Genomic DNA, 14,716 nt, shown 5'->3' with positions numbered 1-14,716 from the left:
TTGTGCCATCACCAGCGGCTACCCTACCATTGAATCCAGACGCTCATTTGGATGATTCGAGACTTATTTTCCTCGTTGATCAACATTTCTTGAGCAAGCACCAAACACCAAGATGGATACCCTCGTAGCCCGATACAGCCGCCCGGGCGCTTTCCAGAACGAGCGTCACATCGAGGATGGCCAGGACGACCTCAACGATGATACCACTCCTAGCCTGTCTCTCAAGTTCGCCATGCCTCCGGTAGCACAGGTCAGTCAATATACTATTTTGTCTATTTGTTCTGTTCCATAATACAAAACGGGTTCGAGTACTGTTTGCAACGATACTGACATCATCCTGATATCTAGCCTTCAGCCTGGCTCCGATCAGCAACCGACGACCGCTCGAACCCTCACTGCCCTATCAAGATTGCCCACGGCACAACGACCTTGGCCTTCCGTTTCCAGGGCGGTATCATTGTAGCGACAGATTCCCGAGCTACTGCCGGCAACTGGATTGCCTCGCAAACCGTCAAGAAGGTTATCGAGATCAACAACTGCCTGCTGGGTACCATGGCCGGTGGTGCTGCCGACTGTCAGTACTGGCTTGCGTGGTTGGGCATGCAGTGCCGCCTGCACGAGCTGCGCCACAAGCGCCGCATTTCGGTCGCCGCCGCGTCCAAGGTCCTAGCCAACCTGGTCTACCAGTACAAGGGCATGGGTCTGTCCATGGGCACCATGTGCGCCGGCGTGACCAAGGAGGAGGGCCCCGCCCTGTACTACATTGATTCGGATGGCACGCGGTTGGCGGGCAACCTCTTCTGCGTTGGTTCCGGTCAGACCTTCGCCTACGGTGTGCTGGACGCCCAGTACGACTACAACCTGAGCGAGGAGGACGCCCTGGAGCTGGGCCGCCGCAGTATCCTGGCCGCCACGCACAGAGACGCCTACTCGGGTGGTTACATCAACTTGTACCACGTCAAGGAGGAGGGCTGGGTCAAGCACGGCTTCAGCGACACGAACCCCATCTTCTGGAAGACGAAGCTGGAGAAGGGCGAGTTCACCAACGTCACAAGCTCGTTCGCCGAGGACGAGCAGGCGGGCAACCGGGTGTAAGACTAGATATTTAGACGGAATGAGAACAGCCGCAAGATCAGAATGGGCAGAGAGCAGAAATTCTGTTAGAACTGCGGCTCGTATTCATCTCGGTATCGCAATGGAGCCAGGATGATCGCTATGTAAATGTATAATACAGGCGTTCAGTTGCACAAATAACTTTTCCTAAAATCCAATTCGTGACGGGTCATTCATATTGTACACATGATGAGACAGTATATTTTCTGTACACTTCCCCCATGAACTAAGGGCTGTTGTCCTTGACCCACCCACTGGCCCCCAGAATGCCACCACCTTCAGCTTCCGGGTCAACGGGCCATTTTCTCATGGCGAGGATGTCAAGCTGACTCCGGTAGCCGGCCTCGAACATCTCCATGCCCGTCCACGCGATCATGGCCGCATTATCTGTGCATAGGGCAGGCGGCGGCGCGTTGATCTCCAAGTGACCGAAGCCGCGAACCGGGAGCATCGACCGCAAGACGTGCATCAAGTAGCGGTTGCTCGCAACGCCGCCGGCCACCACGACGGTCTTGACGTCCTTCATAGTTCCCAGGTCCGCCTCCGAGGAGCTGCTATCCTTCTTCAGGGCGAAAAGCAGGCGGCTGGCCAGGTGCTCAAACGCAAGACGCATGGCGTGCCGGCCGAGCAGCCGGCGCTCGTCGAGGGGCATGTCCGGGCGGTCCTCGACGATGCGCTGGACCTGGCTGCTGAAGCCGGAGAAGTTATAGGTCATGGCTGTGGTGCCGGCCAGGAGCGGGGTCAGGGTCCAGCCGAGCCCGGAGTCGAAGGTGACGATTTCGTCGGCGCGCCGGGCTGGTGGGGTGTACTCGTAGTCGTAGCTATCTACCTTGCTACTCCCATCCTCGCCTATCAGAGGAGGGAATACGAAACGCTCAAGCAGCGCTCCGTACATTACGTTGCTAGTCCCGGACAGCTCGGAGGCCGGAAGGATGAGGCGGGCGCACTTGTCGAGCATGTCGCCGATGGCGATGTTGCTGGCCGAGGCTAGGATCTCGTGCTCGCATAGTGAGCGCGAGTGCACGAGGAGCGTGTGCCCGCCCGACACGAGCAGGGAGAGATAGGGGAATGCGGGCTCGTCGTTGTCCTTTTGCTGATGCCCGGACTCTGCGGCTGCGGCTGCGGCCGGCCAACGGGCGAGGGCGGACACCAGACGCGGCGTCAGTGCGTGCGCCTGCATGTGGTTGACACCCAGCAGCGGCACCCCCCACGCCGTCGCCAGCCCCTTGGCCGTGTTGAGCCCCGTGGCCAGGTTCGAGGTCATGCCGGGCCCCCGCGTCACGGCGACGAAGTCGGGCTTCCGACGGACGGAGCCCCGGACGGAGCATAGCTGCTGCCAACGGGTTTGAAGACCCGGCGAGTCTTTTTCTTCTGCTTCTGCTGCTGCTTCGGGCAAGTGGCCCAGTGCCTCGTCTATCAATGGGGCGAGGCTGGCCGTGTGCGACAAGACGGCCACGGTGGGATGCACGCCCTGAAACTCGCGGTTGTCCGACGTGACCTTTTTGTTGAACCTGAGCTTGGCGGCGCCCGTGGAAGGACACTTTTCCAAGATGGCGACGCAAGTGTCATCGCATGAGCTTTCAATAGCTAGCGTAAGAAGACTTCTCCTGGGTCGATGTGCTGCGCCTCTAGAGCCAGTGTCAACACTGGCGATGCTGTTGATGCACCTTGCCAGCAGGCGATGATGTGCGACTACACTTCTCCCAGCCACGTGTGGCCGGAGTCGCAGCCATCCTGCGCTCATCGAAGCGTATGGGGCGTGTATTGCATGTAGCAGGTGGACGATGGCAGTGCCGGGTGGACGCTTTGCTACTATCAATGTCCCTAGCTCAACGTTCGGTAGTATACGGCGCCATGAAACCCTTTTTCTCCGTAGGAGCCAACCAGACGAGACCAATGGGAAGCTCTAGGTTATCTTATCTGTGGCTTTTTCAAAGTACATAGATACCGTCCAATACTCATCAAGAAGTCCCGACGTACCTGCATAGAGCACAAATCAGACCATATATACATGCGTTGTAGTATAATATGCACTGGACAGCAGAAGTGGAGTGTTTAGGTATCCTTAGGACCTCAATTGCATGTGACAGCCATGATGGAATGATTGTTGTACGTGGGTTGGCATCAGCAATTTGATACCTATACGATATTACGAGGTGGAAGTACTTTGCACTTTAATTTGCATGTGCTCCTCGGCCGGAGCTGACGGATGTTCGTACCCTTGCCCCTGATCCCTGAGGAACCTGACAGCCCAGAGGCCCAGAGCCCAGAGCCGCTCAGCTTTCCTTTCCAATTGCTACAGCTCTAGCCACTCAGCAGAGGCGCTGGTGGTAATACTTTGCGCTGCGCAGCGCAGTACTCCGTACCACGCCAATCCAACGTCATCGTGAAGTGCCCACCCGGGACCCAGTGCCAGTGACTTTGCGACAATTCGATTGACGGCCATCGTAATATTCGATGCCGACTGTTCCATCCATCACAACATCACGTAGCGGGCCACCGTGGTGCACACACAGCATTGATTAAAATTGAATAATATCCTTATACTGGTTTTCCTCTTTCGCTCTTCTTTTCCCCTGTTTCGCGCATTTATTATTATCACTTACCTCTTAACCTTACCGCGTGCGAGCCACGGCACTGTAAAGTAAACCCTTCCTTCTAACAAACTCCCCGGCACAGCGCTATATGCTAGCCTTGAAGCTCCCCGAATCAAACCTAAAGTCGAGACGACCGGTGCATGCCAGAATGCAGATGTAGATGCTACATACTTGCGTAGTCGAAGTTTATTACTAGGGCCCTGAGGGGAATAAGAAGTCACTGAGAATATTCCAACCACCCAAGAGGTATGACCCGGCTTCCCCTTCCAGCATGCCTGCCCATTTACTACTCTCCTTGGGCACCCCGAACTCTTCTCTCCGCGTATCGTCTATGGGCACATTGTTGCTTTGTAGATAGCCAGTCTGTACTGTAGCCCAAGATAGAACGATGGCGGACAACGGTGACCAGCAGAGACAGAAGGGCTTCGGCGGAGCGCCGCGGGGATCCAAACTCCCTCGTCGGGGGTCGGGCAGTCGGCGCCATGATGCTTCACACAGACGGACTGATTCGGATACCACAGGAAGCCCTCAACAGAGCAGCGAAGCAACGCAACCCTTGAGCAACGAAGCCACAAGTCTCCAGGCAGCCCGACGAAGCTTTGAGTCAGCAGCAGGGAAATCGTCAAAACCCGCAAAGCTTACAGCGAAGAAGTCGGCATCGAAACCAGACCGAAGCGAACGATCCACAGCCGCAGCCGCAGCTGCAGTCGAGACCCCCAAAAGCGAAAGCAAACGGAAAATCGAGCAGCCGCAGCCAACACAAGAGCATCATCAACAGCAGCAGCAATCTGGAATCCCACCGCGCTCCCCCGAAACTACCAGCACCGCAACCTTTGCTGAGAAAGCAAGGGCTGAAACGCCTTCAAGAAACCCTCACGCGTTCGACTTTACGAGACAGTCCAAGATCCCCAGTCCGAGCGCCGCCTCGGAAACTCGGACACATCGTCGCGCGCCGTCCAGTGCTGCAAGCGTTGCCAGCGCAGTAAGTCATAATAACATATCAAGCAGTCTGAACAGTTTCTGATCAACTCTAGGTGAGCGACGAGGTATCGAGCCCTGCCACAACTGTCGATACACCTTCTCCTAAACCAGGGGCTTGGTTGAGATCTGGCAGTAATCGTAAACTGTCCAATAAAAGCTCGTTAGAAGTCATGGCCGCCACGGAGAACGGATCCAAGGAGGAATCGTTCACTCACGCCAGCGAAGCACCAGAAACTGTGCAGCTTAGTACGAAGGAGGGCGAGACTACAGGCGAGAAGCAGCAACCCGAGGAAAGCCATGCATCAGGCACGAGCCATACCTCGGAGAACACCTTGGCCGACGACCAACCAACGTCGACCAGCTACGCCGAAGCTGTGAAGGAAGGCCCTAATGGCCAGGGGAACGGAGCAAGCAAGGAGGTCGAGGAAGCGCCCGCGACGCATGGAATCAACCCGAACCCGCAGGAACAAGAGGTCGGCAGTGACGATTCCTATCCTGACTTGGACCCCTTGACCATCGATGAGAGACATACACACGAGCCTGACGCGCCACCTCCGTCTTCCGGGGGCCGCATCAGGTGGGCTCCTTTCAACATTCCGGCCGAGCGCCGCCTTCAGACGCTTACGGTTCTTTTCCACTGCACCTGCATTGCCGTATCGACTTCGGTCTTTTTTGCGTTATGCGCCAATCCTTTCATCTGGCCTCTCCTTATCCTATATCTGCTTCACATGTTGACGTCGAGGGCGGCAACGGACGGTTCATTGAAGTATAGATCCGAATGGTTTCGTAGTAGCTACATGTGGCACCTGTTCGCCGGATACTTCCCGGCCAAGCTGCACAAGACTCACGATTTACCGCCAACGCGCAAGTATATCTTCGGTTATCATCCCCACGGTATCATTTCGCATGGCGCCTTTGCGGCATTTGCTACGGATGCTCTCGACTTCTCCGGAAAGTTCCCCGGCATCACCAACACCTTGCTCACGCTGGACAACAACTTCCGCATTCCCTTGTACCGCGACTACGTCCTTGCCATGGGAGTGCGTTCTGTTTCGAAGGAGTCCATCGTCAACATCCTTACCCGAGGAGGCTCTAACAAGGAGGGCATGGGCCGAGCCGTGACGATCGTCATCGGCGGTGCTCGCGAGTCGCTCGAAGCCCAACCGGGCCAGCTGCGACTCATCCTGAAGGAGCGCAAGGGGTTTGTCAAGATCGCGATCCGGACCGGGGCGGATCTCGTGCCGGTGCTGGCATTTGGCGAGAACGAGCTGTACCACCAGCTCCAGCCACACGAGCACCCCTTTGTCCACCGCGTGCAGATGTTCATCCTCAAGGTCTGGAAGTTTACGCTGCCGTTCCTGCACGGCCGCGGCATCTTCAACTACGATGTGGGGATGATGCCGTACCGCCACCCGCTCAACATTGTGGTCGGCGCGCCGGTCAAGGTGATGCAGTCGAACGTCGTGGACGACAAGGAGGTCGACCGGCTGCACGAGCTTTACGTGACGGAGCTGGAGAAGCTGTGGGACAGGTACAAGGACGAGTTCTCCCCGGACCGCAAAGAGGACCTACAGATCCTTTCATAGAAAAAAAAAAGACTGGACGGCGTAGAGTTTGTCGTTGGTGATAACTATATTTTGTACGATGGCTGGACGTTAGGGAGGCAGGATTAGATCCTTGGAGTTGCAAGAGGGAGATATGCGCACACAGAGTGTGACGTTTTTTTTATTTCATTTTGTGCTGTATTTTTATTTCCCTATGTTAATTCATCAGATCAGGTTTATCAGAAACATGACTTCCAATTCCAGTTATCCAAGACAGTTTTGGTCTCACTGTCCCCATCGATGCTCTGGGTCATGTCTAGAGCTAGTGTGCGGTGATCTAAGACATGGCTAATGTGGATGATGTAAGGGAATGGCCATGACCGATCAATGGAACGTTGCTGGCTGTGCCGATAGGCTTGACGATCGCATCGAAATCCAATAGCGTATAGTCCAAGCTTCTCGCTTGACATCATCCGGGGGAGTTTTGCCTACTACTCACACAGCCCGACAGCGCCCGTCCGGTATACGCTATAGGCAGCTCAGCTTGTCAAGTGCGCAAAGTTGTGCGGGCCAGCCACTTTTTAATCTCCTCAAGTGATCCCGTGACCCCTTCCATCCGGGGCGCTATGATGCCAAGTGCATGTCACTGCTTATTGGCAAACGAGGGGAAAGACCCATATGGTACGAACGTGTGATGGAAGCAGGGAGGAGCTCTGGGAGGAGGAGGAGGAGGGGATCGATCTGGGCGGAAATCCAGGCACAAGGCCTTTTCTGCTGTGAGAGAGTGGACACTGGATGAATTGTCCTCAGGGTCTACGCCGAGGAGAGCAAAAGAACAACAACATATAGTCGGTCACCAGAGGCCGCGAAGATCAGAGAAAAACCGGTCAAACTGATGAGTTACCTTATGCTACTACTTTCTTTTCTGACATGAGGTCATCAGTGTGCAATAGTGTCTACCTACCTACTACCACCTGAGCTGAAGCCTAAGGCAGCATTGGGGAAAAGTCGGCCGTTGTTCGTCCTCGCTGGCACGCACAGAAGAATGCAGACCGCAGGGCACGCGCTCGCCCTCGCGGGACGCGGAGATTCGGGTCCGCTAGCTACCCGACGTGTGATTTTCCTTACTAAAACGAGTCTAGGTAATTTCCATGTAGAAGTACGTGCTATGTATCCATTCGGGGTCCTGCACAGGTCCTGGATCTGGATCCCCTCGATGGGTTCTCATCTCTTGCGTGCCTGCTTTTGCAGATTGGTGGGTGGTCTCCGGCTTTGCCAGTCGTGACTCCAGTCTCTCTATTGACTCTCTTGCCGCCCTGAAGGTGGAAGGTAAGGTTTACTTTACCGCAGCAACAGCTGTTCTTTTGATTACCACCTACCCGCCAAGAACCCCTGAAGAGGGCCTGAAGAGGGCCTGAACTGGCGGAAGAGGGAAAAAGTCAATCAATCGATGGGACTTTGACCGTGCCCGGCCCCCCATGTTTCGCAAAAATCGGCAATGTGACTTCCCATGGCATCTGTATCCCAGCTTTCGGATTGCCGGCTAAGCCAGGTCTGTGTGAGTTCGTTTTAGTCTGTTCATTAGGCCAGTGGTGACAATTGCTTAAATTGTCAGTTGTTGTGATTCACCGTGGTGGTTGGCTGCATGAATATGCCGAGCACCAATTCTTGGTCGTCTGTCACTACAGTAAAGGGAGACACTAGAGGGAGACTTATGCAAAAGTCGGTCTGCACAATCGAGCGGATGGGAACCTGGCAAGTGAGGCAAGATCAGGCAAGATCAGGCCAGAGCAGCCAGCGTAGCAAGGCCAGAAGCAGGGCCACTCTAGCCACTGCAAGGCAAAAGCTGATGGATTTGCCCAGACCTGATCAACGGCCGTCTCTTATGCAACGCCCTCTGGCTTCTTATCCTTCGCTGGGTCCAAAACCGGGTCGAGATCCACGCTCTCCAACTCGGCTCTCCACTTTCCCTTCCATCCAAGCATCCTACCCTTGATGCTTGATGGGTATTAGCAGCACCTGGGCATTTGTACTACAACAACATCAACACCGACGTGAATTAAGGCACGAGAGCACATACGCTACTCAGCACTCTGCGACTCCCGGCCCCATCTCTTTTCGCGCGCTGCTTGTTTCTTCTGCCTGTCCGCCAACCGCCTACCGCCTCCGGCTCCCCTCTCCCTTTCAGCTTCTGATCTCAGAGGCGCTGCTAGCTCGACTCTACCGCTGGGGAATTGGTCATCGGAACCCAGGATCCAGACCCATTCGAGCTACCCTTCCTGCTTCCTGCTTAGGGGCTTGCCTTAGCTGCACCACACACACACACCCGCACTAGACAGCACATGGCCCATGGATCACAGGGGGTGCGAGCATTCATTCACTCACTCATTCAGGTCAAGATCATGCGCCCTTGCTCGGTTCTGATTTGATTTGATTGGATTTGGCGATGAGAGATGTGTACAGTCCTTTTTCTGCCATGACTCCATAGAACAATAACACCACCATACTATGCCTTCCCCTTTGTCCAGACAATTCCCACAATCTCAATCTCTACCACCACAATCATTATCGCAGCCGTCGTCGTCTCTGTCCCAGTCGCACAGTCTGACGCCCCCGCCGCCTCCATCCATACCGGCCGCCCCCAAACCCAAGAGCCACGGCCTCAGCAGCATCCAAGTCCCTCCCCCGACTTCTCGAACCCGTCCTCGGCCTCGTCCACCAGCTTCCAGCACGAGTGGCCTGCTGCCGATGGTGGAGCGCCACTTCCTAAGATAGGAGGAGGAAGTCGTCGCACAGAAGACATCGAAATGGGCTCGATATCCCCCGCCGGCCACCGGCGCCGCCGCAGCACGTTGACGGCTGCCAACTACAACTTTGCTGCCCCGCCTGCCGCGACTGCTTCCAGGCCACGCTCTCAAAGCATCAAGAATACCGCCGTCTCTCCCGAGTCGAGTTCCCTGTTGGAAGCCAAACCTGCCGAGGGAGCTGGCCGAACATCACAGGACGCCTCTTCGAAGAACAAGAACGGAAAGAGGACAGAGTCCTACGATGACGAGTCTGACTTCACAGACGAGGATCTCCACGACGATGAAGAGACGGGCTTGACCCGTAAAGACAGGCGGAGGAAGCGGGAAAAGCGCCGCCGCAATACCAGGCTTGATAACAGGATAGCGAGAGAGAACCTCACGGAGCAGGAGCGCAAAGAAGCCAACCAAAACGTCGTGAAGAAGATAGTGATCAATGCCGTGTTGATCGGGCTGTGGTACTTCTTCTCGCTGTCCATCTCTTTGGTAAGTTGTACTTGCGCTACGTTGCAGCCGGCGGCTGTTGTAGTCGGACTAACTGCCATCCATTGCCGGTGCCCCCGTAACAGTATACTGACTTCTTCCTGACATAGTACAATAAGTGGATGTTCGACTCAGCCAGACTCAATTTTGCCTTCCCTTTATTCACAACCTCAATGCACATGCTGGTGCAATTTTCCCTTGCCAGTCTAGTATTATTCTTCGTGCCTTCGCTACGGCCGGGCAACAGATCTCATAACCCAGATCTGGGCCCCCGAGGAGCGAATCCGAGCCCCTTATGACCAAACTGTTCTATCTTACGAGAATAGGTCCATGTGGCGCTGCAACGGGATTGGATATTGGACTGGGTAATACGTCATTGAAGTTCATTACTCTGACGTTTTACAGTATGTGATAACCATTCCATCCCACATCCCACGATCCCACGATCCGAGCAGCCAAGACTGACCTGATTCCATAGCCATGTGCAAATCTTCGTCCCTAGCATTTGTACTCATATTCGCCTTCTTTTTCCGCCTCGAAACTCCCACATGGAGATTAGTGGCCATTATCGCAGTGATGACTTTCGGTGTAGTCATGATGGTTGCTGGCGAGGTCGAATTTAGCCTCGGCGGCTTCGTTCTCGTCATTTCAGCCGCCTTCTTCTCCGGATTCCGCTGGGGCTTGACCCAGATTCTACTTTTTACGCAACCCGGCCACCTCCAACCCCTTTTCTAGCATCTTCTTTCTCGCGCCTGTCATGTTTGTGACACTGCTTGCCATAGCCATCCCCGTTGAGGGGATTTGGTGCCCTCATCGAAGGATTCAAGCAACTGAGTGCCGAATGGGGCGCTGTTCGCGCACCTCTTATTCTGCTCTTCCCTGGAACCATCGCGTTCCTAATGACTGCTTCCGAGTTCGCTCTGCTGCAGCGTAGCTCTGTTGTCACCCTATCCATTGCTGGCATTTTCAAGGAGGTCGTCACTATCACGGCGGCAGCCTTGGTGTTCGACGATAAGCTCACGCTGATTAACATTTCGGGCCTGGTCATTACGATCTTGGCCATCGCTTTCTACAACTACATCAAATTGACGAAGATGCGGGACGATGCCCGGCTGGATGCCCATGCTAAGAGCAGTGCGGCATACATGGCGGCGACATCCGGCTCGTCAGATGACGAAGACAGCGATGAGGAGACGGGTTTCCTCTCGGAAAGGGAGGGACGTAGGTCCGAGGGAGGAGCCAGCGAGGCCAACTTTGTCACCACGGACGGTGATATCATATCAGGCCACGACGCGGATGAGTCCATGCCTCTGCACAGCGAGCACCACGATTGAACGGGTACTTCATGAAACCACCGACAGTTTCAATGGAAAATGGTATAATATACGACTATTACAGCGTTTCTGGGGCACTTGGAATATGGAACGGCCTCGAAAGCGTAATTCGCTAAAACAGAAATGCATCATAAAAGTCCTACACGACAAGATGCTATCGGCTATTGATAGTACTGTTGAATATATAACCATTCAACATACCCGCGTTCCAAGAATCTGAAGGACTTGAATCAAACACGGCAGATCAACCTGACTGGCACCATCCTGCGTCTTGGAAACAAGAAACAAGGGCCCAGGTGTTGATGTCAAGGCTGTGATGCCAGGGGCAGGTTGACAGCCGTGACCACACATCTTACCCGAAGATAGACCAACAACAACAGCAACCTGGTTAGGGAAAAGTTGGTATACAAGGGAGAAGACATGTTCAAACCTGCATAGAGCGGTTGATGTCCACACACTTTTGGAGAACATTACCAAAGGCTGCCCCTCGGATGGGGCTCATCATCTATCCCTACTTTTGCATATGGGAAAGGGGCTGTACCTGGATTGGGATATACTTGGCATACCAATATGGATAACCATTTAATGCTAATCAGGAAGCGTCACTTGGTAGAGAGAACAATGGAGGTTGCTGGGCATTACATCATAGAGTAGAAGTATGAATTATATGCCAAAATGTGTATATGTCCAAGTACATTGATCGGGTTTCAGACGTGGAGAGTCTATACTGAACGTGTTTAGTCCAGCCTAGGTAGGTAGTTTCTGTTTTTCCTTTCTATATTACCAGTCTATTATTATATTTGATAAAGTAGTTCACATCTAAGTGTGGTGTAAATGAGTGTTCCTGAAATATTTTCTTGCGATAACGATATAAACTACATAAACCACTCCCGCGAGGCTTTGGCTTTCCATATCAGAAGCCAACATTGCTAGCTGTAATGCTGTAAGTTGATGTATCGCGTGATGTTTACGTTAAGCCACAAATATTCCGGAACAGACTACCATCCTTTATTGATGGCCACATTGCTAGTTGCTGGAAGGATGCAGGACGCATCACCGTATTTGGAGGCAAGAATGATGTAATAGGTAGAACATGTGTATACTACAATTCTCGTGCCACTTCTCTGTGTGTTTATAGGAGTTACACAATCGAGCCACTCCCGAGACAACTCGGAATATAAAAACCAAAACGCTAGTGCTGCTGTTCCTGTCGAAGTCTGATATAACTTCTGCGGTAGCATATCAACGATGCTTACACGCTTTACAGAAAACCCGAGCCCCTGTGATAATGGTCCTCCATCTACCACCATGCCATAAAAAAATCGCATATGCTCACTTTCACACCAGTAACTGAGCTTATAACACGGAGAGATCCCTGTTTAACCGAGAAGCTTGAGTCCACCCTTGGTCTTCTGTCCCGGTTTCGTGACACCGCTCGGGGCAGGACCCAGACTCGGCTCAAAGCTGTTCTCGCGTGCTCCTCCAGCTCCGCCACCGTTGCCGCCACGGTTCTGGTTCTGATTCCTGTTGTTCCTGTTCTTATTCTTGTTCCATTTTCCACCGTGCTTATCCTTTACGGTTTGAGGCCTAGATTAATACCATTGGTTAGCGCTGACCAGCTTGACTCGACTCTCGACGCATGATTGCCGCAATGTTTCGCTAGCTCTACCACTCGAACAACAGCATTGCTGCTGCTGCCATAGGGGGAAGCTTTTTGATGCAAGCATTTACCATGCTCAAGATGACATCTAGACGCCAGGCGGTAAGGACATACTTAATCTCGGTTGTACTCTTCCTTATCACGACAGGGTGACTCTGGATGTACTTTCCGTTCATCTCCTTGGCGGCGGCAAAGAACTCATCCGGGTCACTGAAGCTGACGAAACCGAAGCCCTTGCTCTTGCTCGTAACTTTGTCACGAATCACGCGGGCCTTTTGCAGGGACTTCCAGCGGGAGAACGCCTTGAACAGCGATTCGTCCGTCGTCTCGCCAGCCAAATTGCCCACGAATAATCGCAAGTGTGAGGGGTCCCATTCGAGCAGCGAGTCATCGGTCCATTTCTGGCCACCGCCCGCGCGCACGACTGTCTTCTTCTTGCCGTCGGCCTGTGTCGTTGCTGCTGCTGTCGGCTCCGCCGCTGGCCTGGAAGGTTCGGCTGCGTACGTAGCAGCTGCGCTCACCGCCCCCGATCGTCCCAAGCCGGCGCCAGGAGCGCCAGAGGCAGCGGCGTCCTTGGCCTCGGGGACGTAGGCGCTCTGCCACTGCGCGATCTGCGCTGCCATGTCGGGATCGTAGTCGCCTGCGCCACCGGCACCGGCGCTGGCACCGCCAGCACCAGCAGCAGCAGCCGGCTGCGCTTGGGGCACCGGGAATGGGTTCCGAATCTGTGGTGCCGCGCCATACGAGCTGGTGGTATCTGCTGCCGCGCCATAGTAGGTCGGTTGCGCGCCATAACCTCCGGCTTGCGGGTACCTTTGGTAAGAGCTTGCGTGCGGTGCTCCGTAGCCACCGGCACCGCGACCGCTCATGGCGCCGGCGCCCGGGGGAGCGGCGTACGACGAATACGAGGGAGCAGCGCCATAATTCGGGGCGGACGCGCCCGGGTAGCTGGGGGCGCTCGAGTAGGCGGTGGGAGGAGGCGCGTAGGGGCCGGCCTTGACGCCGGGGCTCGGGGTGTGGTGTGGTTGTTGGACGGTTGGCGTGGCTGATGAGAAGGCGGGCTTGAAGCCGGAGAGCTTTGAGGGGGTGGGCGTGGAGGGAGCGACGACGAGCTCGAGGCACCTGGAGGCGGAGGGTACGACATGATGAATTTGCTGTGCCAACAACCAAAGACGAACGATCGATTGTTTGGGTTGCTGGGAGAAAGATAACACGTACCTATGAGCCCAGTCCCACGCGATGGAAATGCGAGGCTTTGCTCGTGATCTTTCCTGCTTGTATAATCTCAGGTGCTGCTGTAGGTCGTGAGAGTGGTGTGTTTGCGCGCGACTGTAGCACTGCTGTTATGTCACCGAAATGGCCAAATTGAAGGTGAAGATGATGTCGCCGTCTTTTTGCTCCTAGCCTTGGTGGAGCGAAAGGCAGCCTGATAAGTAAAGTGGAGCCTGCATTAGGAAAATTGTGGCGTTGGGAGGTGGCTTGACCAGTCGTTTACAGAAGGGGTAGAAGGGACGAAGGGACGAAGGGGCGGATTGATCAATTCACCTACCTGCCTACCTACATACAGCTCGGCAAATGTTGCTTAACTATTGCTGCAAGCTTCAGCTTTCCATGTATTCCATCTTATGAGTCGTTTTCTTTCTCCTTGGGTTTGACGGAGAAACTGCACGATGCCCTCTCCTCGCTTCTAGCAGCAAGCGCCGCCGCCGACTGACAGCAGCCAGTTGCTGCGGCTTCTGGAACATTGAACATTCCCAGAACTATATATCATCATCAGGGTCACGAATCGCGAAGAGCGTTGTCAGATCTTTTTGTTTCCATTGTGGTCTTGACACTGGTGTCTTGAAAGTCACGGTAGATAGAAACCTGCTCTCGGAGTCAATGGGTTCCTCACTAGACTCTGGTCATCGTGGCCAGACCATGACTAGAAGTTGATATAAGGACGGACATCGGGGCACTCCTTCCTATATCCAACCTGGAAGCATTGCCGTGACCCATGCCATTGATGGGATTCGGAGTCCGGACAGCTCTGGCCTCTGGCCTTTTGGGCCAAGAGTCAGCTCAGTTCACCGATGATACTCAGCTGCACGCTGCGCGCCCGTTGCTTCCGGACATGTTTGCAGGCGGTCGGCCAGAATTCCGTATGCCAAGCTTTCGCTCTATCCACTCTCCACGATGGGCCAGGCTTGCCAACAGACAA

At 54.4% G+C, this 14,716-nt stretch overlaps 5 protein-coding genes across 5 annotated transcripts; 3 read left to right on the top strand and 2 right to left on the bottom strand.

Annotated features, from left to right (window-relative positions):
• Nucleotides 1-112: 112 nt before the first annotated feature.
• On the top strand, nucleotides 113-1,095 carry PG997_003198 (uncharacterized protein; the record flags this gene model as incomplete). The annotated part of the gene is made up of 2 exons (XM_066807513.1): nucleotides 113-250; nucleotides 349-1,095. 2 exons carry the CDS (start codon nucleotides 113-115, stop codon nucleotides 1,093-1,095), a joined length of 885 nt encoding a protein of 294 aa, XP_066671131.1.
• Nucleotides 1,096-1,339: 244 nt separating this feature from the next.
• On the bottom strand, nucleotides 1,340-2,857 carry PG997_003197 (tRNA N6-adenosine threonylcarbamoyltransferase; the record flags this gene model as incomplete). The annotated part of the gene is made up of 1 exon (XM_066807512.1): nucleotides 1,340-2,857. The coding sequence occupies one exon, from the start codon at nucleotides 2,855-2,857 to the stop codon at nucleotides 1,340-1,342; it is 1,518 nt and encodes a 505-aa protein (XP_066671130.1).
• Nucleotides 2,858-4,861: 2,004 nt separating this feature from the next.
• Nucleotides 4,862-6,277, top strand: PG997_003196 (diacylglycerol acyltransferase; the record flags this gene model as incomplete). The annotated part of the gene is made up of 1 exon (XM_066807511.1): nucleotides 4,862-6,277. The coding sequence occupies one exon, from the start codon at nucleotides 4,862-4,864 to the stop codon at nucleotides 6,275-6,277; it is 1,416 nt and encodes a 471-aa protein (XP_066671129.1).
• Nucleotides 6,278-8,577: 2,300 nt separating this feature from the next.
• PG997_003195 (nucleotide-sugar transporter) lies at nucleotides 8,578-10,856 on the top strand (the record flags this gene model as incomplete). Its single annotated transcript, XM_066807510.1, has 3 exons — nucleotides 8,578-8,598; nucleotides 8,764-9,525; nucleotides 10,305-10,856. 3 exons carry the CDS (start codon nucleotides 8,578-8,580, stop codon nucleotides 10,854-10,856), a joined length of 1,335 nt encoding a protein of 444 aa, XP_066671128.1.
• Nucleotides 10,857-12,235: 1,379 nt separating this feature from the next.
• On the bottom strand, nucleotides 12,236-13,660 carry PG997_003194 (RNP domain-containing protein; the record flags this gene model as incomplete). Its single annotated transcript, XM_066807509.1, is given in 3 exon segments — nucleotides 12,236-12,443; nucleotides 12,631-13,638; nucleotides 13,656-13,660. 3 exon segments carry the CDS (start codon nucleotides 13,658-13,660, stop codon nucleotides 12,236-12,238), a joined length of 1,221 nt encoding a protein of 406 aa, XP_066671127.1.
• Between the last annotated feature and the right edge of the window lie 1,056 nt (nucleotides 13,661-14,716).

Source organism: Apiospora hydei (genome assembly GCF_038363865.1).
Source record: "Apiospora hydei strain CBS 114990 chromosome Unknown utg000004l_segment0_segment0, whole genome shotgun sequence".
Taxonomy (NCBI): domain Eukaryota; kingdom Fungi; phylum Ascomycota; class Sordariomycetes; order Amphisphaeriales; family Apiosporaceae; genus Apiospora; species Apiospora hydei.
Note: the sequence above shows the minus strand (reverse complement) of the source record. Positions and strands in the feature narration are given on the sequence as shown.